General features: G+C 42.5%; 1 protein-coding gene across 1 annotated transcript in view; it reads right to left on the bottom strand.

Annotated features, from left to right (window-relative positions):
- The window catches only part of GRK7 (G protein-coupled receptor kinase 7), a 47,015-nt gene that overhangs the window by 7,256 nt on the left and 12,879 nt on the right, over nt 1-26,880 (bottom strand). Inside the window, exon 3 of the mRNA XM_069727873.1 lies at nt 17,624-17,898. Within this exon, the coding sequence (XP_069583974.1) occupies nt 17,624-17,898 (275 nt within the window). The remainder of the gene's footprint in view (nt 1-17,623; nt 17,899-26,880) is intronic.

Genomic DNA, 26,880 nt, shown 5'->3' with positions numbered 1-26,880 from the left:
ATTTGCTGGAGACATTAGAGGACACATTTGGAGAGTCCCGGATGTGCCTAAACAGTGGAAACCCCCTACAAGTGACTCCAGGGGGAACTAGATCTCTCAAGGAACGTATCTAGATGTTTGATGACCACTTTGAACCACCAGGTGCTTCACAGAAGTTTCTAATGTAGAGTCGTGAAAATAATAAATCACATTTTTCTCACAAAAATGTTCTTTTAGCCCCAAATTTTCCATTTCTACAAGAGTAACAATTTTTTTTAACTGTTTTTACTATTTTAACATGAAACAACATATTATTTGTCAAGATACAGCTTAAAGTTGAATCCGCAACATCAGCTGCCAACCCTCCCTTCCTCCCCCCTTCCCCCCTTGCGTGTGCCAACATTTAAATAATAACCTTAAATTGGTGCATTTCCACCAATGCTTTGTAGTAAGTACCAATTGGTGTTCTAAAACTGCTCTTTGAGTCTGTTCTTAGAGTTCATGTCCAGAGAGGGAATGTAGAATGAGCATCTAGTAAAGAATTTCTCCGTCAGTTTTTCTTTGTTGGTCAAAGTCTCCAGCCAGTCCATTTTAAACAGGAAAGTAATTTTTGTTAATATCAATGATTTCGATGGAACATTCGAATTTAACCACTGATGCAAAATACTTTTCCTGACCGCTGAGGCCCAAATCACCAATATGGCCTTTACATGTTTGGGTAACGCTCTCTGGGTATTTTCCAGGACATTGAAAATTGCCCACTGTGGGGTAAGAGGAAATTTGACCCCACTTAATTGTTGCAGTTCAGAGTGACTATCATGCCATAACTTTTGAATCTTATTACAACTCCACATATGATGAAAAATGTCAGTATTGTGTAAACCACACTTTGTACATGAATAAGAGTTTGTGGGAGACATTTTAAACTGGATAAAAGGGGTGATATAAGCCCTATGCAAAAGCAGTAAAGCCATATCAGCAGTGGCGTAACTACAAAGTGAGGGGCCCCGATGCAAACTTTCAAATGGGGGGGCCAACATATTTCCCACCGAAATTCACATTTTCCCTATTCATTTCGCACACTATAGTTTTGTTGCAATGTTGTATAATCTGACCTAATACTGCCCTGTAATCGCTGAGAAAAATGATTTTATAACTAACATGTCCCTATACTAATTAGGGCGATGTCTTCTGAAGTGCAGACTCTGGGCGTTCATGTCCTCTCTCGCTCTATTTCCAAGCGCACTCCCGGTGTTTGAAATCTGTGTGCTGTTTCTTCCTGGTATGACGCTGCAGTGCATCATTTCCGGACCTGTGCAGTGTGGGGGTGTATTGGGTGTACTGGTTGGCTCCGGAGCATACGCACTGCACATTCTGACGCTGGCGAGTACACGCAATACTCCCCCACAGTGCACATGCTGGGCTCTGCCCACAGCCGTGTACCATTCTTCCCGACTCGGAAATTTACAGCCCGTACACACACGGCTTCGCTCCGAGAACCCCGTACACACACGGCTCTGCTCCATACACCTTGTACACACACGGCTCTGCTCCGTACACCTTGTACACACGCGGCTCTACTCCTTACACCTTGTACACACGCGGCTCTACTCCTTACACCTTGTACAAACGCGCCTCCGCTCCTTACACCTCATAAACACGTAGCACCACTCCATACACCCCATACATACACGACTCCGCTCACCTCTTTCACCCTCGGCTCAGCTTTGTACACCTCGTACACACCTGACTCCGCTCCGTACACCTCGTACATATTGTTCCACTACACAAATACACGGCTCCGCTCTGTACACCTTGTACACACACGGCTCTGTTACATCCACACTGTAAACCCCTCCGGACCTCACACATAAACTTCCCCTCATTCAGCACCATGACAATCAAGCACAGCAGAGTCCTGCATACACTGAGGCCACTGATCATGTGACCCCTGACTCCTCCCCTCCTGTGACCTCATCACAGGTCCTGTGCGCACAGAACAGGTGTGCGTGTGTGTGTGTGTCAGGTGTAAGCAGCACATCAGCACTTTACAGCCGCTTCACTCACCAGCTGCTGCCTTCCAACTCTGTCAAGCTTCAGTGACAGTCACGCCCAGCCCTTCTGCTAGGTCACATGTCCTTCACGGACACTCCCACTCGCCGCACACTGCTGGAAGTCTGGGGAAGCTGTGGGCGTGGCCAGTAGGGTGCGTGACTTGTCTGCTTGTTTGCTGGACTGGGCGGGCCCTTAAACACTCGGGCCCAGTCGCAGCTGCGACCCCTGCGACCGCAGTTGTTACGCCCCTGCATATCAGTATAGCTGCTATAAGGAATAACCTTTCTTTGTGCCATAGTAGCTTCCAAAAGGTCCTGAACCTCTAATCCCCCAATATCTTTTGACCATCTCACCGGGCCTGTGACAATTCTCTACGCAGGACAGAATATATGGTACTAGTTGACACCAGCTGGGATCTGCCTGTTCTAAGGAGTATATCCAATCTATCACTCATACCCATTCCCAGTTTATTATTTACATATGTAAGTCCGCAAGGACAGGGTCCTCTTCCCTCTGTACCAGTCTGTCACTGTAAATTTGTTTACTGTTAACGATATCTATAACCCTGTATGTAACCCCTTTTCACATGTACAGCACCATGGAATTAATGGTGCTATATAAATAAATAATAATAATAATAATAAATATTTGAGGGCTAGACTGCAGGAACAGGAACGGTCTTCCTCCAAACAAAGGAAAACGATGTTGCCGCTTCATCAAAAGTTATCATAGAAAAACACTGATCTAACAGATCTATCACTGAGACACATTTCTGCTGCACCAAAAACCTATAGACCTTAGGAGGATTACCCTTTAAAAATAGCGGATTGTCTAGAAAAGGCTGGAAGGGTGATAATCCACCCCTTAAATTGCACAATTTCCTTTCTCGTCTACAAAATAGTTTGCCATAGTATAAGATATTGTTTAATATCTCTGGGGAGCTACTCATTAGTCAACTGTACCAAGGCCATTAAAGATATATGGGGATAGATCTGCCTCTCTAAGTGAACATTAGCAAAGTGGGATGACCCTCATAACCATTCCATAACATATCTAAAGTTTGCCGCTATGTTGTATCGGCCAATGTCAGAGAAAATAATACCTCCCTCCGATCTTGGCAGTTGTAGTTTGCATAGCCTTATGCGTGATCGATCTCTAATTCCCCAAATAAACTGTTGAAAGATCTCATTCAATAGATTGATGTCCGATTGGGATAAAAAAAGCAGTAAACTTTGAAATAAATATAATAGTTTCAGGAAAACTATCATGATGGCACCTCCCTGAGAAGGACAAAGTAAAGTATTTCCATGAACTAAGGAGATTAGTCACTTTAAGAATAATGGGTCTATAATTAAGACTATATAAGTTATGTGGATCTGCTGGAAGCCGAATGTCCAATAGATTCCCCTCTCCATTGGAATGGAAATGAGCCTCCAAACATTCTGCCCAATCTAAATATTGCCAAGGCTTCTGATTTGTTGTAATTAATTTTAAATCCAGTGAGGGTTCCAAAATTTTCAATTGTCGATATTATGATTGGAATAGCTTGTGCCGGGTTTGCAATAAATAACAGAATATCATCATCAAAAGCTAATAGTTTAGTCTCAACACTCCCCGAACGTATTCCCTGAACATCAGACTAATATTGATGCGTTCTTAGTAGAGGATCTAACACCAAATTAAATAGTAATAGAGACAGCGGACATCCCTGCCTTGTACCCCTTTGAATATTAAAAGATAGAGAATTATTTATAAAGGGTCTAGATGTGGGATTTCTGTAGATCAATATAATAGCAGTGCAGAACCATGACCCAAACCCTCTAATTTCTAACAACTTATGTAAATAGTTCCAGGAGACCCTGTCAAAGGCCTTGTCTGCGTCAAGACCTACAACTATGTTTTTCTTACCATCATTGTCTACTACAAAATATGATGCCAATCGCCGTTCTTATTTTGTAAGTTATTGATTTCCCATGTATAATCCCCATCTGATGTGGTGAGATTAGTTCAGGAATGATCTGCTGAATCCTAGTTGTTAATATGTTTGTAAGGAACTGCAAATCTGCATTGAGTAATGAAATTGGACGATAGACCTCCACCTTTATCGATCTTTCCCAGGCTTCGGAAGCATGATACAGGCCTCATTAAATCTATCTGGAATGTAACCCTTCTCCATTATTCCATTAAACAACTCACATAAATGTGGGCACACCAAAGAACCCACAATTTTATAATATTCGCCACTGAAGCCATCTGGGCCCGATGCTTTAGAAATCTTAAGAGTAGAGATGGCCTGCAGTACCTCCGTAATGGTGATGGGTGAATTAAGCAAATTCTTTTGATCCTCTGTAACGCTAGGAACCACCCCACTCTGAAAGAAACACGAATCCTCCTTCACCTCCTCTCCTCCCGCTGCATATAGAGAGCTAAAAAAAATTTCAAATTCATCAATTATTTGTTTATTATCCGATGTAATTTCCCCGTCTCGTTTACAAATCTTGCTGATCCTAGTCGCTTGTTTGTATGGTTTGGTGAGAGAGGCAAGCAACTTCCCTGGCCTGTTTCCCCATTTGAAATACCTGTGTTTCTGGTAATCCAAGCTGTATAGCGCTCTTTCATGTTCAATATTTTCATCCACCTCTTTGGCTTCTACAAATTTCTGTCTATTTATGGATGTATTGGACAGCTTAAATTTTTTATAGGCCTGAGTTAGTTTTCCCTGTGCTACTAATATAGCCTCCAATAATTGTTTCCATTTATTCCCAACATAAGAGATGATTTGATCCCTTAATACCTCTTTAGAGGCCGCCCAAAACAAGTGTGCATCATTACAATGTTCCTTATTATCCTCCTTCTATATATTTCATGACATCTGCAGTGAGGCCCTAAAATCCTCAGACGAATATAAATAAGAGGGGAACCTCCACCTCTGCTCCTTACAAACCGGGATCACCAATCTAGGGTTAAAAACCACCGGGGCATGATCGGATATGTGAATATCCAAAATATCTGTTAGAACAAGTGGAACCATTGATAAACCCAGTAACCAACAATCTAATCTTGTATGGGACTTAGGGTACCGTCACACAGTGCCATTTCGATCGCTACGACGGTACGATTCGTGACGTTCCAGCGATATCGTTACGATATCGCTGTGTCTGACACGCAGCAGCAATCAGGGATCCTGCTGAGAATCGTACGTCGTAGCAGAACGTTTGGAACTTTCTTTCGTCGCTGGATCTCCCGCTGTCATCGCTAGATCGGTGTGTGTGACACTGATCTAGCGATGCGTTCGCTTGTAACCAGGGTAAACATCGGGTTACTAAGCGCAGGACCGCGCTTAGTAACCCGATGTTTACCCTGGTTACCAGCGTAAATGTAAAAAACAAACAAACAGCACATACTTACATTCCGGTGTCCGTCAGGTCCCTTGCCGTCTGCTTCCCGCACTCACTGACTGCCGGCCGTAAAGTGAAAGCAGAGCACAGCGGTGACGTCACCGCTGTGCTGTGCTTTCACTTTACGGCCGGCAGTCAGTGAGTGCGGGAAGCAGACGGCAAGAGACAGACACCGGAATGTAAGTATGTGCTGTTTGTTTGTTTTTTACGCTGGTAACCAGGGTAAACATCGGGTTACTAAGCGCGGTCCTGCGCTTAGTAACCCGATGTTTACCCTGGTTACCCAGGGACCTCGGCATCGTTGGTCGCTGGAGAGCTGTCTGTGTGACAGCTCTCCAGCGACCACACTACGATTTACCTACGATCACGGCCAGGTCGTATCGCTGGTCGTGATCGTAGGTAAATCGTATAGTGTAACGGTACCCTTATGAACATGCGAATAATGGGAATAATCCCTTTCTGTAGGATGTTGCCATCTCCATACATCCGTCAGCCCTAGATAGTCTATCAGTTTCTGTATGCGACCCCTGTGTGTTACAGCCCCATGACTACCCAACCTGATCTGTCCATAGACGGGTCACAAACCTCATTAAAGTCACCTCCAACTATTAGATTGGACGTATCCCAGCTTGCCAATTTAGTGAGTAATTGAGTCTGAAATTGTAAGTTTGGGCCATTAGGTGCATATACATTTACCAGGCAATAAGGAGTCCCTTCAATTTTTATGTTTACTATTAAGAACCTACCCATTGGGTCCTCTAAAGTTTCTAAGATATCATAATTAATGCCTTTATTGACAAGTATCGCCAATCCCCTCTGTTTTTTGTAATATGATGCCTCTGCACATAAAACATACTTTTTACTAAATAATGAAGGATGCTTGTGCCTTATCCAATGAGTCTCCTGTAAAAAGATCACATGAAAGTTACAACGTTGTAAATAATGCATAACTTTTTTCCTTTTAATTGGGGAATTTAGCCCATTCACATTTCAAGAACACCAATATAATGAATGCATTGTGGATTTAGTTGTACATCCATTATCTGTCATTTAACCTATATCTGAACGTGGTGAAATTATCCAACATATTACCAGATACGTGTAAACTCCATACCCATCCCAGCGAGTGGGCGTAGAGGCCACATTACCCAAGAAACTATATGAGCACACGCAGGGACCTTCCCCCCCTAACATTAACAAACTAACCACCTTATTAACCATGCTCAAGATAATTATGAGCGTAAACCTGTTGGAGCAAAAGAAATTAATGTCTCAACCAGTAAACCTAAAGAGTGACATCAACCTATAAGTTATACAAATGAAAGAACCAAGAAGATGATCACTGTCTTCAGGTCTGATCTGAAGGCTGAAGATGTTTTAGTGCTTTTTCTGTCTCATTGAAGGCCCAGTTTTTCCCTTTCATGGAGAAACGTAAGATTGCAGGAAATTGTAGGCCAAAACGAATATTTTTTCCAGCTAAAATCGCACATGCGGGGTTAAAGGCCTTACATTTAGCTGCGACCACAGCTGAGTAATCTTGAAAAAGAAACAGTTTGTGGTGATCATAAAATAGTGATTGCCTCTTTCTGTATGCCGACAATAAGCTGACTTTATCCTGGAAGTCCAATAGTCGGAAAATTCCTGGACGTGGCCTAGAATCTGTATCATTTCTAGGAGGACCCAAGCAATGAACTCTCTCGATTTTTAGGGCACCTGACGGCGGTGCCAAATTTAGAGCTTTCGGGAGCCATTCCGATACCACTCCCATAAAATCAGCTGCTTTGATCGATTCAGGGATTCCCACTAATTTCAAGTTATTACGACGAGACCTGTTTTCTAAATTGTCAACTTTTTCTAGAAGATAAGTGAAATTTTTGTCTCTCTGATCCAACTTCCTTGAAAGCTCTGTTATCATGTCCTCCATATCAGACACTCTCTGTTCTGCGGGCATTATACGTGCCCCTTGTGTATTGACCTGAGTAGAAATGGCATCTAAAGTTGCCTGGAATGCTACCAGTCGTGAATCTATTTTTGGCATCAAAATGTCTGTAATGGCCTGGGGAATAGATTGCATGTCCTCACGTTCCATATCAGTAGATACTTTAAGGTACCGTCACATTTAGCGACGCTCCAGCGATATAGACAACGATCCGACCTAAACTAGATCGCTGGAGCGTCGCTGTTAGGTCGCTGTAGAGATGTCAAACACAGCAGCTCCAGAACGATGCAGGAGCGATCCAGTTACGTACTTATTGCTCTCGCTGGTTGTTAGCTCTGTGAAAGAACATTGCAGGCATCGTTGCTTTTGCTATCAAACATGACGAATCACGCCGACCTGACGACCAAATAAAGTTCTGGACTTTCAGCGACAACCAGCGATGTCACAGCGGGATCCAGATCGCTGCTGCATGTCAAACACAACGAGATCGCTATCCAGGACGCTGCAACGTCACGGATCGTTGTCGTTCTCGTTGTAAAGTTGCTCAGTGTGAAGGTACCTTTAGGTGGAGAAGTAGTATTCTGTTGCCAGGTGGAGGGCCTATTTGTTTTTCCAGGTTTGGCCACAAATTTTTCCATAGTGTATGAAAGACTAGATAAGCGTATGTCAATCTGTTAGTGACGTCACTACTGAGTGTTTCACTCACATTAAAAAGTTTATCATTCCACACCTACAGAGAGGGGACCAGTCCGATATGCATTAGAAGAGATCCTACAAAAGGGGCAGAAATTATTCCAAATCAGCTCCCCCAATGCAGGTTTATTAGAACAAAGATCTCCCAATTATCAATGTAGCACTGATCTACTGCACACATAAAGAAAGAAAAGAAAAAAGTCACAATGACAGCAGAGCAGACCTTAAATCCAGCAGGGGGCAGCACTAGTTGGAACTGCTTACGGTTTTTAAATTGTAGTGTCAAAAAGAAGGCATTAAATACTGCAGTAATGTCTGTACAGTGCCTCAATCTGAGACCCTGTACTCTGGCTCCTTACCCACACAGGCAGATAAGCACCACTTGTGCACTCCGGCCTCACTGCTCACCAGGTCCCATGAGCTGCGCCGCCAGCCATCTCAGCCTGCCACGCGGTACCACCACCTCCTGCTTTCTCCTTCACACCGTCACGTGCTCCTCCGTGCCGGTCTCTGCCGCTGCTCTGGATCTCCCACCGGTGAGTATTCGCTGTCCTCCCTTGTAGTGCAGGGGGGATGGGGTAAGCAATCCAATGTGACCTCCCGCAGCCGCTGCCGTCTGAAGCCACGTGCTCTGTGCTTCTCAGAACTACCTGTGCTTGTAACCTCTCGTGTCCCCAGAAAGCTGGACCCAATGCTGGGGGTTCTTGCCTGGTCCTTATCCCCGCTTGTTGCCTGATTTTAGGGCATGATGGCAACAGATTAAGACTGTTGTTGGGGAGCTCTGTTAAAATGCGGCCATCTCGTAGCACCGCCTCCCGGAAGTTATCGGGTAACAATTTTTTGTTCAGTTTCTTCTGAGTGCGCAGATACCCTATATGTGGAGAAAAATTACTGCTTGGGCGCATGGCAGCCCTCGGAAGGGAAAGAGCACCATTTGACTTTTTGAACCCAAAATTTGCTGGAGTCATTAGCAGACGCTATCTTATGTTAGGAGAGCCCCTGATGTGCCTAAACCACAAGTTATGCCATTTTGGGAACTAAACCCCTTAAAGAATGTATCTAGATTTGTGGTGTGCACTTTGAACTCCCAGGTGCTTCACAAAAGTTTATAACGCTGAACTGTGAAAATTCAGGCCAGACAGCGTCCACAGTGCCTCCATTTGCCTCAATATAGAGAATCTTCCACTGAAGATTTCATCTGAATCATGTATTTCAGAGATTTACACCAAAGCCCTGGTGTAAGAACCCAGGGCAGAGAGCAGAATAAATGTGCGCTGAGCCTTACTGCGATCTATAGGAAGCAGAATGAACAAATTAACAGCAGGTCAAGAATTGGTCTTATTTTTTATGCTGTTCTTCGTGTGGTATAAGTGATTAGACGACTTTATTCTTCAGATAGGTGCGCTAATAGATTTATATTTTTTTATGCTTAGTTGCTGTTGCGCAAAAAAAGCATCTTTTAGTGTGTATCGCCATAATTTGAGAGCTATACGTTTTCCATATTTCTGCCGACAATAGTCATGTTGGGGCTTGTTTATTGTGGGTCAAGTTGACATTTTTATTAGTTCCATTTTCGAGCACATGAAAGTCTTTGATCCCTTTCTATTCCAATGTTTAATAGGCAGAATGAACAAAAACCAGCAATTCAGGATTTTTTTTTTTATTTTTTTTTGGGGGGGGGGGGAATTGTGCTGTAAAATTGATAAGGCATTTTTATTCCTCGGGACAGTACGATTACAGCGATACCACATTTATACCATTTTTTTTATGTTCTGGCGCTGTTACACAATAAAAACTATTTTATAGAAAAAATAATTATTTCTGCATTGCTGTATTCTGAGAGCTATAACTTTTTTTTTTTATTTTTCCACTGCTGGAGCTGTTTGGCAGCTTGCTTTTTTTGCAGGACAAGATGTCATTTTTATCCATACAAGTTTTATTTACCTTCGTCTTTTTGATCACGATTTAATCCACTTTTTGTTCGGCGGTATGATGAAAAAGTGGGGGGTTTTTTTGGTTTTTTTTTTTTACAGTGTTCACTGAAGGGTTTAATAAATGTGTCAATTTTATTGGTCAGGAGGTTCCGGATGCAGCAATACCAAATATGTGTACTTTTTTTGCTTTCTTTTTATGTACATAAAAATACTGATTTATGGATACAGTATATACTGTATATATTTTTTATTTTGTGATTTTAAAAAATATTTTTCCAATTTTTTTACTTACTCCCTCTAGCTAACTGTCACTTCAGCTCTCACACCAGCTTCTTAGGCCGGCGTCACACACAGCGTAAAACAATACGGTCCGTATATTACGGCCGTAATACGCTGAAAAGTCCCGAAAAAAGTGGTCCGTAGCTCCTCCGTAGGCAGGGTGTGTCAGCGTTTTTTGCGCATGGCATCCTCCGTATGTAATCCGTATGGCATCCGTACTGCGTGGTTTTCTCGCAGGCTAGCAAAACCAACATACCGCTATAGAAGTGATCCATGTGTCCCAAAAAGAAAAGAAAATATATATATACTGTCTATATATATATATATATATATATATATATATATATATATATGTCAGTAGACACATATATTAGAGAGAAAAGCCGGTAATTCAGTGCGGTGTACAGTAAAATCACACTGACAGCTTACAGTAGAATAGGTAGAATAAATGTGTACACATAGAATAGGTATATATATATATATATGTCAGTGAGACACATATATGTATATATATTAATATTTATTCCAGCGCTAGACAGCTTGAAAGCCGGTAATTCAATTACCGGCTTTTTCCTTCTCCTTCCTAAAACCCGACATGATTTGAGACATGGTTTACATACAGTAAACCATGTCTTCTCTCCATTTTTTTTGCAGATTCCACACTACTAATGTCAGTAGTGTGTATCTGCAAAATTTGGCCGTTCTAGCTCTTAAAATAAAGGGTTAAATGGCGGAAAAAATTGGCGTGGGCTCCCGCGCAATTTTCTCCGCCAGAGTAGTAAAGCCAGTGACTGAGGGCAGATATTAATAGCCTGGAGAGGGTCCACGGTTATTGGCCCCCCCCTGGCTAAAAATATCTGCCCCCAGCCACCCCAGAAAAGGCACATCTGGAAGATGCGCCTATTCTGGCACTTGGCCACTCTCTTCCCATTCCCGTGTAGCGGTGGGATATGGGGTAATGAAGGGTTAATGCCACCTTGCTATTGTAAGGTGACATTAAGCCTAATTAATAATGGAGAGGCGTCAATTATGACACCTATCCATTATTAATCCAATACTAGTAAAGGGTTAAATAAAACACAAACACATTTTTTAAAATTATTTTAATGAAATAAAAACAATGGTTGTTGCAGTATTTTATTCAACGCCCAATCCAGTCACTGAAGACCCTCGTTCTGTGAGTAAAAAAACATAATAAACCAACAATATACTTACCCTCCGCAGATCTGTAACGTCCAACGATGTAAATCCTTCTGAAGGGGTTAAAACATTTTGCAGCAAGGAGCTGTGCTAATGCAGGCTGCTCCTCGCTGCAAAACCCCAGGGAATGAGGCTAAAAATAGATCTATGATCTATATTTAGCTTTATTTGCGGTGAGGCGCCCTCTGCTGGCTGTTCATAGATCGTGGGAAATTACCTAGAAAGCTCCCTGGCTTTCTAGGTAATTTCCCACGATCTATGAACAGCCAGCAGAGGGCGCCTCACCGCAAATAAAGCTAAATATAGATCATTGATCTATTTTTAGACTCATTCCCCGGGGTTTTGCAGCGAGGAGCAGCCTGCATTAGCACAGCTCCTTGCTGCAAAATGTTTTAACCCCTTCAGAAGGATTTACATCGTTGGACGTTACAGATCTGCGGAGGGTAAGTATATTGTTGGTTTATTATGTTTTTTTACTCACAGAACGAGGGTCTTCAGTGACTGGATTGGGCGTTGAATAAAATACTGCAACAACCATTGTTTTTATTTCATTAAAATAATTTTAAATAATGTGTTTGTGTTTTATTTAACCCTTCACTACAATTGGATTAATAATGGATAGGTGTCATAATTGACGCCTCTCCATTATTAATTAGGCTTAATGTCACCTTACAATAGCAAGGTGGCATTAACCCTTCATTACCCCATATCCCACCGCTACACGGGAATGGGAAGAGAGTGGCCAAGTGCCAGAATAGGCGCATCTTCCAGATGTGCCTTTTCTGGGGTGGCTGGGGGCAGGTGTTTTCAGCCGGGGGGGGGGGGGAGCCAATAACCATGGACCCACTCCAGGCTATTAATATCTGCCCTCAGTCACTGGCTTTACTACTCTGGCGGAGAAAATTGCGCGGGAGCCCACGCCAATTTTTTCCGCCATTTAACCCTTTATTTTAAGAGCTAGAACGGCCAAATTTTGCAGATACACACTACTGACATTAGTAGTGTGGAATCTGCAAAAAAAATGGAGAGAAGACATGGTTTACTGTATGTAAACCATGTCTCAAATCATGTCGGGTTTTAGGAAGGAGAAAGAAAAAGCCGGTATTGGAATTACCGGCTTTCAAGCTGTATAGCGCTGGAATAAATATTAATATATATACATATATGTGTCTCACTGACATATATATATATATATATATACCTATTCTATGTGTACACATTTATTCTACCTATTGGACTGTAAGCTGTCAGTGTGATTTTACTGTACACCGCACTGAATTGCCGGCTTTTCTCTCTAACAGCGCTGCGTATTTCTCGCAAGTCACACTGCTTGTCCGTGTGTAATCCGTATTTTTCACGCTTCCATAGACTTTCATTGGCGTATTTCTTGCGCAGTACGGTGACAAACGCAGCATGCTGCGATTTTGTACGGCCGTAGAAAGCCGTATAATACTGATCAGTAAAATACGGCAAATAGGAGCAGAGGCATAGAGAATTATTGTGCCGTATTTTTTGCGAGTTTTACGGACGTAGATTCTGCGCTCTTACGTCCGTAAAACTCGCAAGTGTGACGCCGGCCTTAGAGCATGTTGTGAGCATGTCTAACAAGCTTGCTAGAGCCTAACGACCCGGTGTCGTCATAACAACCTTCAGTCACTATGACAGTGATTGGACCCTCAAGATGATGTCGCGGAGGCATCGATTAGAGGGGAGAGGGACTACAGAAGAGATGGTGGAATCATTTTTTAACACTGTGGTAAATGGTTGCTCAATCATTCTCCTACAAAAAAAATGAAGAACTCTTTACATCCAATTCCATTTCTGATGTCCTTGCAACTTCGCTGCTATGTGTGAATTTGGCAGAGAGATCGTAGGGCTGTCCATGACCACATATTTTAGTAGCCCATAATCTACTATGACAACCAGTACCACAGTACCAGCACAAAGGTTTCACAGTCTTGGATTTTTAGATCTTGCTTAATGTCTTTGCTTTTTACAAATACTTTATAATCACACAAAGTTTTATGTGTTTATCGAGGTTTTTTTTTTTTTACCAACCATGTAGTTTAGTTTACTCTTTCTCCATCTAATGGCAAAGCAGTTATCTCAATAGGTGAAAAAATCTTGCAAATAAACACATTTTCCAGCCCCCCCAAAAAATTATATATTATATTTTGTCAAAATAAATAAGGCTTTACTATCCCTAATGATATCATACTAAGTAAGAAATACTGAAAAATAAGGAATTGCCAGCTCACGACAATAGTCCGTAATTCTTCGGAGCTCAGATCAATGCCACTGCTCAGGTGGGAAGACAAAATATCCAGTACTATCAAGCTACAGGGATAAAAATTCCTTACGTTTTATTAGTTCATATTAAAAATTACACAAAACATCCTAAACCGAAACACTACCGACGCTTTTCCAATGTGTATACCGTCAGTAGTTTTCCGCTTTTGGACTATAACTGATGTTTTGTGGAATTTTAAATATGAACGAAAAAAAAACTTCAAGAACTTTTGAGTCAGAAAAATGTTCAACCAGTTCTCGCTAAACCCACTCTATGACCTACTCTATGACTGGTAATTATCAGTGTATTACATGAATTGCCATAAAACAATGGAATTACGGTATGTCAAATTTGTAGTGAATTATAATGGGAATAAAATTAATAATAATACTTATTTAACTTTTTTTTTTATTTTCTTAATTTATTTTGAAAAGTACAATAAATTGTATATACAGTCCAATTAAGGCTGTGTGTTTGAGATGACTGATCCTCTCTATCTGATACCTACAGCACCCTCTGCTGGGAAAAAATGTAAATTTGGTGTACAGGCCCCAAAAATTGTAAATTTTGTCTACAGGCCCAAAAAACAAACTCAAACAATTTACTTTTGCTATTGATAAACAAAACCTATTTGCCTTGCAGCTATACTTCTTGATAAGCTATTATTTGGGACAATGTAGATATGTGTCTAAAAGATATACCGTACTGTACAAAAGTTTTAGGCGGGTGTAGAGAAAATGCTCAAATTAAGAATGCCTTCAAAAATGGATGTGTTGGTAGATTGCTTTGAGCAATTAGCGAAATGTGAAGTGAATAAACAAAAGAGAAATCTACGGTAAATGAAATCAATATTTGGTGTCACCACCTTTTAAAACAGCATCAATCCTTCTAGATATACTTAAACACAGATTTTGAAGGAACTCGGCAGTGAGATACTTCCAAACATCTTGGAGAACTAACCACAGATAGTATGTGGATGTCTCTTCTGCAAATCCTTCTGTCTCCTCATGTAATCACAGACAGACCCATCGATGTGGAGATCAGGGCTCTGTGGTGGCCATATCATCACTTCCAGGATTCCTTGTTCTTCTTTACTCTGAAGATAGTTCTTAATGACGTTGGCTGCATATTTGGGGTCGTTGTCCTATTGCAGAATAAATTTGGAGCCAATCAGATGCCTTCCTCATGGTGTTATAATCCTGACCAAAATCTCAACTCTATTTGCAAGGAACCTCCACCATGGCTCATGGTTGACTGCAGACACTCATTATTATTGCTCTCCAGCCCTGCTTTCTGTTATAGCCAAATATTCCACATTTTGATTCATCAGTCCAATGCCCCTGTTGCCATTGTTCCTATGTTCCCATGTTTTCATGCATAGTTGAGTCACTTGCTTTTATGTAAAAGGTATGATTTTTGGCAGTCCCTCTTTTATGGCCTTCTGGACAGACATGTATGAACAGTAGATAAATGTAGCCTGGTCCCATCTTCTGATTTTGAAGAGAAGTCTGATACGTATTTCATCTGCTGGACTGTTTCCTTCGCCGACTACTGCATCTACAGTTCTCATCGTTGCCCGTTACTTGGTGCTTCAAAAAAGCTTGAACAGCACATGTTGAAACCTCAGCCTGCTTTGACATCCTTGCCTGTGAGCCCTAGCTGATACAATATTGTGTCTTGCTGCTTTGCTCAGTCTTACTATGGTGTATGACCTGCAACATGAACCTGTCTTCCACAACCTCACCTTTGCAGCAGAGTTTGGCTGCTTCTCACCCAGTTTCAATCCTCACACACAGCAGTTTCAGTTAATAACCATGTTTCAACTTACATATCAAAATGCTCATTATCACCTGTTTAGTATAATTGGTTACTCATTCACCTTTACTATAATCAAGGCAAAGGGCGGTCACATCAAATATTCATTTGATTTAGATTTCTCTTTTGTCAATTCACTTTGCATTTTGTTAATTGATACGAATAAAGTATTAACATTTTTTTTTTGGTAGCATTCTTTCCATCCTTGCCTGAAATATTTGTACAGTACTGTATGTGGCACATAGATCTGCAGATGAAAACCCATCCTGCCTAAACTGAAGTCAGTCTGTCCCCCAGACATGAGATTTTCACCACCTTTTGTCACAGTTGGAGAGATCCTCATGCTTACTGCCAGGCTCAGACAAGCGCATGAAAAATTGTCCAATTTTCATCCAGAAAACTCCTATGATTTTTTTCCATTCTGTCATCCGTGTGCCATCCCTATGTCTATATTTTATATCTATGTGGCATCTGAATTTATACATCAACTTTTTAAACTGTACATGACTAACTACAGTTCCTTAGGTTAATGATGTCAATGGGTCTGTAAAACTTGGATACAAAATGGAGGTTCCTTATGGGCCTGATTATTTTGGTGCACCCATAGACTTGTATAGGCGAGTCTCAACCAAGATACAGAAGAGAACAGTGCATGGTCCAGTGTTTTTATACATGGACACACTGACAAATTTTTTCGGGAACATCAATTGTTCTCAGGATACATTTGTGTGAACGATCTCTAAATCTGATATCTACATAAGTGAAATCACACAGTGTGACTGGATTCATTCATCCAAAATTCACAGTCTGAGAACAGACTGAAACGTACAAACTGGCATTTGAGGTTGTTGAGTTTGGGTCAGGAGACCTGCGGCCAGTCCATGTATCATGGTCCACTCTTGGACCATGAATGTTGGATATGTGAAGCCAGCTTGACAGTCTTTTTTGGTATGATGTGTCATTTGGAAGCAATTTTGAAATAGGAGATCTGTTTTTGTGGTGGAAGAATTAGGTTGAGTCTGTAAGTGAAGGCTCAAATAAGGTACTATCCAAGCACAAAGACCACATCATTATAATGATTGGTGGGTATCATGTATGTGCACTCTCCATGAATTAAACACTGACAGCTTATACCAGTAATATGCTATCAATATCTTTACTGAGATTCTTGTTAAGGCCCCGTCACACATAGCGAGATCGCTAGCAAGATCGCTGCTGAGTCACAAGTTTTGTGACGCAACAGCGATCTCAGTAGCGATCTCGCTATGTGTGACACGTACCAGCGATCAGGCCCCTGCTGTGAGATCGCTGGTCGTGTCGGAATGGCCTGGGCCATTTTTTGATCGTTGAGGTCCCGCTGACATCGCTGAATCGGCGTGTGTGACGCCGATTCAGCAATGTCTTCGCTGGTAACCAGGGTAAACATCGGGTTACTAAGCGCTTCTCTGCTCTGGCTGTGAGCGGCGGGCAGCCGGAAAGCAGAGCGGTGACGTCACCGCTCTGCTTTCCGGCCGCTGTGCTCACAGCCAGAGCAGAGAAGCCCAGCACCGGGGACAGACAGCGGAAGGTAAGTATGTAGCGTTTGTTTTTTTTAACTTTAACGATGGTAACCAGGGTAAACATCGGGTTACTGAGCGCGGCCCTGCGCTTAGTAACCCGATGTTTACCCTGGTTACCCGGGGACTTCGGCATCGTTGAAGACAGTTTCAACGATGCCGAAGTTTTTCCCCTGATCGTTGGTCGCTGGAGAGCGGTCTGTGTGACAGCTCTCCAGCGACCAAACAGCGACGCTGCAGCGATCCGGATCGTTGTCGGTATCGCTGCAGCGTCGCCAAAGTGTGACGGTACCTTTAGAGTATACACAGATTTGGGTGCAAATCAAAATGGCACATGAGTGTTAGCTTTCCAGTTTTTAGTTGGCCTTATCAGAATGAATCATCTCCATTTTACAGGACCCTTTGTTGCCCCTGTACAGACCCAAAAGTAACACATTGTGCCCTGTGTCATAACTCATAAAGCGGTCATGTATTGTGAATCTCACCTGCTTCCCAGCCGATTCTCAGGCTTCTTGGCGAGAAATAGTCTACATATATCCTTTGATTCATTAGTAAAATTTGCATGGGTGAATACAACATCTTCCTCCAATGTCCTGCGTTTCAGCTCATCCTTACTTTTATCTTTATCCTTTGGATCCCTAAATGGCGTGTGGCCTGCGACCATTTCAAATATAGTGCAGCCCACCGAAAACCAGTCAACTGGATACAGATAACTCTCATCCTTTAGCATCTCAGGCGCCATGTAACCATTAGTACCAGCCTACAACACACACAGAGAAAGAACAAGTAAGAATATGTCATGTTACAAAATACACTACTATAGAATACATACATAGGATGACATGAATTATGGTATAAATATATTACGGTAAGCAAGCCTCAATTCTAGAACTACTTCAGCAGAGGTCAAATTCTCAGTGCGTCCTTCTTCTATTAGACCAGAGAGGTCAAAAAGATGCAAAAAAGACATATTTCACATCAATGAGCATCATGCATTGCTTCATTTTCCACAAGGTAGTTTGTCGGTGGTCTCAGCAGCGGGGAATTCTATGCATCAGCTAATTGACTGGCAAACTGTTCTAAAAAGAGATGTTATCCAAAATGGACAACCTCTTTAATAACAAATTGCTAAAAACAAGGGTGTGCAATCTTTGAGTTACACCAGTTGTTCTCTATAAAGCTTTAAATTCAATCAATACTGCCCAAATTCTTAAAAACGTTTGATTCCCCCACAGTCTCCACACTGTGCTGAAGATGATGAGAACATGATGGCACCTTCCTGAGTATCTTCTCAATACTGTTAAGGTATGTTTGTTGGCACTTTGGGAATCCTCAACTCTACCAACTCACAATGACTTTCTGGAGCCATGTTACTCACCTGTCCCAGCTCCAGCACCAGGTCTTGTGTTCTTATGTCTGGTTCCCTGTGTGATAGTCCATGCCGAGTTACTGTATTATCCCCGGCAAATACCATTGATGTCATTACCCAAGATAGGCTCACGCAACCATGTGGCCTGAGCAGTTAGAAAGCATAGTTTTTAACTTTAACTTGTTTGTTAGGAGATTGCTTTTCCTTCTTTTTGACTCAGTTCCAGCCAGATGTCTAAAAATCTCCTCTGCGCCTACTAGCTTTCATTTTACTATCAGTGCTGTTTTCAATCTAAGTACTCACTTATCATTCTGCCATGAAGATTCCAGATTAGAAACTTCTTACAAATGTTCTTGGCACATTTCATTTTCTGCTATCAAGGTAACAAATTTCTGTAAGCAAGTTACCAGTTTTCTAGTAAATTTCTTTTATTTATGTGTTTGCTAAATATTAGAGTAGGTCTATCAGAGAAGTGTCACCTTGCTGTGGTTGATATGCATACCTGAATTGGCCAATTTATGTGCTAAGAACATTTATTTTTGTAAGTACATATTATTTAGCAATAATGCAGTTCATATCTCAAATATTCAGCATTTGCATATACCTTGGCCGTTACAGAGTGATGCTGTGCTTATATACATACATATATTTTAATTTCTTGTGTGTCTCCACACACCTGGCCTGTTTCATCTCATACTTGCATACCCTGCTGTCCTGGTCTTGCTACATGCAGTAAGCATAGCTTATACATCCGATGATGGGTTGTTCACATGAAAAGTTATGCAATACTGTACTTAATGCAGTGTAACCAATGGATATGAAATGCTGTCAATAAATCCTATTTTAAGCATCTCCACATGCCTTTAGGTGTGCCACTCCTTCCATCTGTCTACTATTGATATACCCCTCCTCACATGTAAAGCGCCATGGAATAAATGGCGCTATAATGATAAATAATAATAATACAGGATCTCAGTGGTTGGCACCAGAGGAACTCGCACCCATCTCAAGCTAAGTCTAATTCACTGAGTGTCCCACCTACCCGTTTGATTACCATAGAGAAAAAGAAGTGACAACTGTGCAAAAGGTTGTGACTGTTACTCAAAAAGAACCAGTACTGCAGTCTATTAACTGTCCTTGTAGTATGATTATTGTAGTAAGATGTAATGGCTTTTGCTCTTATGTTGCCTCCTCATTACGAAACATAAGCTATTCAATTTTGGATTCTCCCTTTTTTTGTTAAGCCCTTAACCATTTGTTTTTGTATTTGTGCCATTTAACAAAATATGTTGGAATTATATGAAATACTGTAATTCTTGCTGTGCAGTCATTTGGAGCACTGAAACATTCTCGTCTTTCATGGTTCCACCTATTTTTGAATTTGATTGATGACTGAATTGTATATTAATCTACCAAACGCTACAACATATACAGTATATGAAAAAACTATACTATCAAGATGTGACCATTTCTTCTTCCCCGGCAAATATGACTGTATTGATTGCACTGATTCATGTGACATCCATAACGAATTGTGTTGGCAACTGCAAATTAATCAAGTCTATGTTGGTTGCGACTGAAGGACATGAGTCACCATGCCAGTATGCCAGCTGTGTGTTTCCGTGCGTATAGCAGATTGCATTCATTTCTCTATGAATTCTTTATCGTGTGGATATGAGCAGGTGCTATGTGCTGAAATGTTACAGAAATGTAGTAGAGCTTTGCCATACGCATCGATAATAAAATGTAGGTAAAACCTATCTGCCTAAATAATGTGAAGTATATGTTACAGTACAAATCTTATCCAAGTTCTAACACGGGTTGTCAGGGATTTTCTTTAGGATAGGTAATCGATATCTGATTGGTAGGGGTGCGACACCCTGTACCTCCACCTGTAGCTGTATCTGGTGAGGACTGTGCCGGATGTGCTCACTTGCGGAATGTAACTACATAGCTCCTTCAACTGCATAGTGGCCGCGGATGAGTACTGCACCTCTGCCCCCTATCAATTCAAATAGAGGACGGATGTGAAGTACCCGGCCATGGCCACTCTACAGTTCTAAGAGCTGTGCAGCTTCATAACTGTGTACATCCGTCCTCCGCCAGCACTGAGAGCAGCTAATCGGTTGTGGTATTGAGCATTGTACCTTCACCGATCAGATATTGACCTACGTTAAGGATAGGCCATCAGTATAAAAGTCCTGGACAACCCCCTCGATACTTGGATACAACCATCACTCATATTCAAAGACAGCACTCAGGTACAGGGCTCTTTCTTTCCGGGATATGCCATAAATGTCTGATAGATGAGAGTTCCACCTTTGGGGCCATTACCTACAAGGAGACTTGGGGTCCCCTGACACAAAGAGCTTGGCTGTAGCTTTCTCTGTTCTAGTGTATAGGATTTACAGCTCTAACCTCGTAAATCTGGAGAGCTATGTTCTTAGAATATCCTCTAAAAAAATATTTTTTTGTGGGCAAATCTTAGGCATGGCCTCCATAAACCCTTTTGTGAGGTCTTAAAATTTGCTTTGCAGTAGGGAAGTGTACACAAACTCCCCCAACGTAAGACTCACAAAGTACAACATGAATCACTTTACAGTTCGGGATTGTGCAGTGTGGCATTCATCGTAGGGTGGAACTGATCTTCATGGACGAGTGCCAGCTAGCCAGTGGACCTGTAACAATTCAATGAGGGGTGGGTAAGGAGTCACAATTCTTAAAGCTATTCATGACTTCTCTATAGAAGCCGCGCTATGCCAGGCTACCCCTGGAGTTCTGTGTAGTCAGTATGCAGAGCACATTAGGGTGATGATTGCAACTCTTCATAGCACGTGGTTTTAATACAAAGGAGAAGTTCTATGGCATCTCCAGGCAGGGTGCGGCAGCTGCATTCGGGACGCCAATATGAACCAACTCTGCAGCCAATAAGTGCCTTATAGACTTATTACTACTTGGCATTGGGAAACTTTGCTGCTGCTCCGCACTAAGAGGATTGTATTTTTTTTGCCAAGAATTGTAGAGTCAGACCAATTAGCAAACATTTTGGAGAGAAGAACTAGGCTATTACTGTAAAAGGAATACTGGGGAATTGAGGACGCAGTTGAAATGAGGGTGAAATTAATTTATATGATTCACTAAATTCGACATACCCTATAATATCTGCAGGTGACTCCAATGTCTTTATTATTAGACAAAAAATACTGGTTTTATGAATCATAATTTTAAAAAATCCTCAGCTTCCAAGGCATTTTAGATAAGAAACATGGATTAGAGCTTCAGGAACATGCTAGTAACTAGATCACCCCTAGAATAAAGCCAAAATTTCGATTTGTTGGCAATAAGGGTCTAAAGGGTAATGTTTCTCATTAAGGAGAGTGGTAAACTGGCTTAGGGAGATTTATAGGCCATGCAATGCTCCCCTGGGAAGGAATATATGCAAATAAAGTCTTCACCCAAGAGCAGAACAGGGTCTCTGGTGCCACCTATTGGAGCTAGCTAACCTAGGCGTTACCTATGATCGGCTGAAGAGCCTGGATACATGGCTTAGGGCTTGTTTCCATTTGCGAGATATACGTCCGTGTCTCGCATGTGGAAACGAAGCTCTGGCGCCGCCACTCCAGAGCGGAGCGTGCGGCTCCAGGTGTTCCTATGCGGCCACACGCTCCGCTCCGGAGTGCCGGCGCCAGAGCTTCGTTTCCACATGCGAGACACGGACGTATATCTCGCAAGTGGAAACAAGCCCTTAGAATCAGAATACTCGTTAAATGACCCTCAATTGCAGATCATTTTGTCAGGGTTCTGGCTGATTTTTGCTCCTTGCAATGTAAGAGACTGGTTGGATGTGTAAGAACCTTTCATAAGAGAGTTTTGGGCATGTTCATAAGTAGTATTTTTTTTTCTGAAAAAAGGCAGCGTTTTACAATAAGGGTATGTGCCCACGATCAGGAACTGCTGCGGGTTTGACGCTGCGCACTTATGCAGCATCCAACCCGCAGTGGCCAGATGTGACAGCATAGTGGATGGGATTTCTACAAATTCCTTGTCACTATGCGTCCAGAGATGTCTGCGGATCACCCGCAGAGACAGACATGTGGCGCGTCTTTCAGGACCGCACAACATCACACAGCACTCGGCACAATGTTATTCTATGGGGCAGATCACATCTGTGATTATTTTCTCGTTACGATTCGGCATGAGAGAGCAATGGCAGCATGCTGCGAGTGCATCAGAGAATCGGATCACACCTATACAAGTCAATGGGTGCATGTGAAACATCAGACTGCACTCAGATGTGATCAGAGTGCAGTGCGAGTACCGCGAATGCTGGCAATGGAGGAGATGGAGAAATTACTGTCTCCGTCTCTTCTGCAGCTGTGCTGCGATCGTCTCATGCGAGAGAATCAAAGCACAGAGCACTGACACTCGGATCACGCTTGCAGCAGAGCTGGAGCTGCGCTTATCACGTCTGATGTTCTCGCATTGGATGCTATATGCTAATGTGACTGCGGCCTAAAGGATGTTTGCTTATGAAACCCTCTGTCAAACATGTCTCAGTAGTCAATCATTCTCCATAATTGTACTGACAAGATGTAAGAACTCCAAAACAGCTGTCTGAAATTAGACGTCTTTCTTTTTGGAGAAAATTTAGCTTTATATTGTAAGCCATGTGACAATGCTCTTTAAAGGGACACTGTCACCTGAATTTGGAGGGAACAATCTTCAGCCATGGAGGCGGGGTTTTGGGGTTTTTGATTCACCCTTTCCTTACCCGCTGGCTGCATGCTCGCTGCAATATTGGATTGAAGTTCATTCTCTGTCCTCCGTAGTACACGCCTGCACAAGGTGCAATCTTGCCTTGCACAGGTGTGTACTATGGAGGACAGAGAATGAACTTCAATCCAATATTGCAGCCAGCGGGTAAGGAAAGGGTGAATCAAACACCCGAAAACCCCGCCTCTATGGCTGAAGATTGTTCCCTCCAAATTCAGGTGACAGTGTCCCTTTAAAGGGCCGGTCGATATTGACAGCTACCTCCTATAGATGGCACCAAAGAGCTTGTTCTTGTCCTCTATGATCAGACTGTCTGATTTCAATGCCATAAAATCAGCAGACTACACAACAAGTACAAATATACTAACTCCAAACACTGAAAGGGACAAATGAGAATCCTGATAATTCCATGAAAGCTGTCTGCCATTTACCACCACTGCTACTGGAGTGATTCAGATCCTACAATAGGTAAATATTAATTGTGAAGATTATCTATGCATTGGAAGAGGTTTGATTAAAAACATACACCATAGAAAAAGATATAAAAATACTATTAATATCTTACCCAAACAGGGAATAATAAGCTGTCGGTGTGCCTGCAGAGGTAACGAGATGGCTAATATAGTCCTGTGATTACAGCAGCCTCTGCACTCATGCCAGCAGATTAGATGCCCTGGGCACAGGTTAGATGCTTGAAATGATGTGACAGGTTACCTTTAAAAGGTTATTCCCAGAATTGCAAGGTTATATCCTCTTCATTGAGTAGGGGATAACATATTGGTTGCTAGAGGGCTGACTGCTGAGACCACAAATGTTCCTAACAACATGGGTCCACAATGATAAGATTGGGGCTCCTCAGAGAGGAATAACAGCACATGCGTGACTTCTGCTCCATTCATTGTCTATGGAACTGCTGGAGAAAGCCAAGTACAGTGCTAGGCATTTTCTTATTGGTAGGGGGTAATTTGCAATTCTTGGAATAAAACTTTAAGTTGTAAATATTTCTTTTACTTGCCTTTAATCCTCAAATTAAAAAAACCCTGTAGTAATGAATACAAATTAAGTCAACACCCATTCATTTAGGTGCTATTGTATATCAGTGATGTTCGGTCTGTTTAAAAAGAACCTGTCACATTGTATATGCATCTGATCCGTGAACAGGGTGGTATAGAGGAGACGATGAGCAGAATGATGAATTGGCTTGTGGGAAAAGATTTAGCATACTTTGTATTTTATTCATTGAAATCCCTGGTGTTTGCATGTATATGAGTCCAGGAGGTGGGGGTTCGATGACTGTCAATCACTGAGTAGGACCGCCCACTGGACTCATATGCCTACAAGCACCAGAGATTTCAATGAACAGAATTAAATTGTTATTGAAACTTTTAGGCCGGGATCACACTTGTGAGTGCAATGCGAGAAACTCTCGCGAGTCTCTCGCATCAATACACGGCACTGCCGCCGGCACTCGGGACTGGAGCGTTCAGCTGTAGGGCAGTCCCACACGTCCAGATAATTCCGGTACCGGACAAATCGGTACCGGAATTATCCGTGTCCGTGTGCCCGTGCGTTTCTGTGGCACATCAGTCTGGCACACAAGCGGCACACGTGTGCCGCCCGTGTGCCCACTGGGTACCACATGCACCGTGCAGGAGACAGCGCTAGAGATAAGCGCTGTCCCCCCCAAATGGTGCTGAAGCCGCAATTCATATCTTCTCTGCAGCAGCGTTTGCTGTAGAGAAGATATGAATAATCCTTTTTTTTTTGTTGTTTCTCGTGTTTAACATAAAGATCCATGTCCCCACCCCCCTCCCACCCCCTGTACGCCCGCCCGCTGTTATTAAAATACTCACCCGGCTCCCTCGCTGGCTGGCGCTGCTTCCTGTCCTGGCCGCACCTTCTACTGTATGAGCGGTCACGTGGGGCTGCTCATTTACAGTCATGAATATGCAGCTCCACCCCTATGGGATCTTTATGTTAAACACGAGAAACAAAAAAAAAAAAGGATTATTCATATCTTCTCTACAGCAAACGCTGCTGCAGAGAAGATATGAATCACGGCTTCAGCACCATGTGGGGGGGACAGCGCTTACTGTAGCGCTGTCTCCTGCATGGCACACGGACTGCACACGGACAACGTCCGTGTGCGGTACGTGTTTTACACGGACCCATTGACTTTAATGGGTCCGTGTAATCCGTGCGCTCCCACGAACACTGACATGTCTCCGTGTTTGGCACACGGAGACACGGTCCGCAAAAAATCAATGACATCTGCACAGATGCATTGATTTCAATGTGTCTACGTGTGTCAGTGGCTTCGGTACGTGAGGAAACTGTCACCTCACGTACCGGAGCCACTGACGTGTGAAACCGGCCTTAAAGTATCTTGCATATTTACTGAGCAATTATCACCTGCTCAGGGATTACCTTTTTCTTTAAGAAAACAGTGTGCAGCGCAGACTGATGATTTTACTAAATAACATTAATTAGAAAAAATGTCCAGGAGTGCCCCTAATTCCAATCTAAAGGACGCAGTGCACGATTTTCTCCAAAAAAGTTGGATATAAACGTCTGAGATGTGGGCTCCCAGCATGCAGAGCTGTAACTGCTGAGGACAAAATGCACCAGCGCTGCTTCAGCACAAGAGCTCATAATATAAGGCTGTGTGCACACGTTGCTGTTTTTTCGCGTTTTTTTTCCCGATAAAAACGCTATAAAACTGCAAAAAAACAGCATACAATAAGCATCCCATCATTTAGAATGAATTCCGCATGTTTTGTGCACATGATGCGTTTTTTTCCACGAAAAAAAAGGAATCGCGGTAAAAAAACGCAGCATGTTCATTAATTTTGCATTTTTTTTGCGGATTTCCGCAAAAACGCAGCAAAAACGCATGCAGATTTCTTGCAGAAAATTTCAGGTTTTTCTCATATGCAAATTGCCTTTTCTGAAAAAAAGAGGACTTAAACTCTATAGCGCCACCTGTTGGAAGTAGCGATCCTACAAGTCACAATCAACCCTTTAACGAGTCGTGCAATATGACTTAGGATAAAAGCCAAATCAGTATCTCAATTCGCAGACACGGTGTTTCGGGCTGTTGGCCGTCGTCAGTGCAAAGCATGAGAACTAATTTGGCTAGGTGAGAGGCTCTGGACTGGGGTCTAAGGGGTATCGTTTCTCCTTATGGAGAGTGACATACCATCTCTGGCTTGTCAAGGTAAGGTGGCTTATTCGCCGTGCAATGCTCCTCTGGGAAATATAATATGCAAATTGCCACTTCTGAAAAAAAGAGGACTTAAACTCTATAGCGCCACCTGTTGGAAGTTTTTCTCAGGAATTTTCTGCGCGAAATCCTGTACGTGTGCACATAGAACTTGTGATTTGCCATTGAGGGGCTGCGGAGGGATTGTGGGATCCTGCTCTGCATGCTAGGATCTCAGTGAAGGGGGCTGCAGACATTTCTGGGATCCTCTACTTGCTGGGATCTCAGTGAGGGGGGCTGCAGACATTTCTGGGATCCTCTACGTGCTGGGATCTCAGTTAAGGGGGCTTCAGACATTTCTGGGATCTTCTACATGCTGGGATCTCAGTGAGGGGGGC

The sequence above is a fragment of the Ranitomeya imitator genome, chromosome 5, assembly GCF_032444005.1.
Source record: "Ranitomeya imitator isolate aRanImi1 chromosome 5, aRanImi1.pri, whole genome shotgun sequence".
In the NCBI taxonomy this organism is placed as follows: Eukaryota; Metazoa; Chordata; class Amphibia; order Anura; family Dendrobatidae; genus Ranitomeya; species Ranitomeya imitator.
Note: the sequence above shows the minus strand (reverse complement) of the source record. Positions and strands in the feature narration are given on the sequence as shown.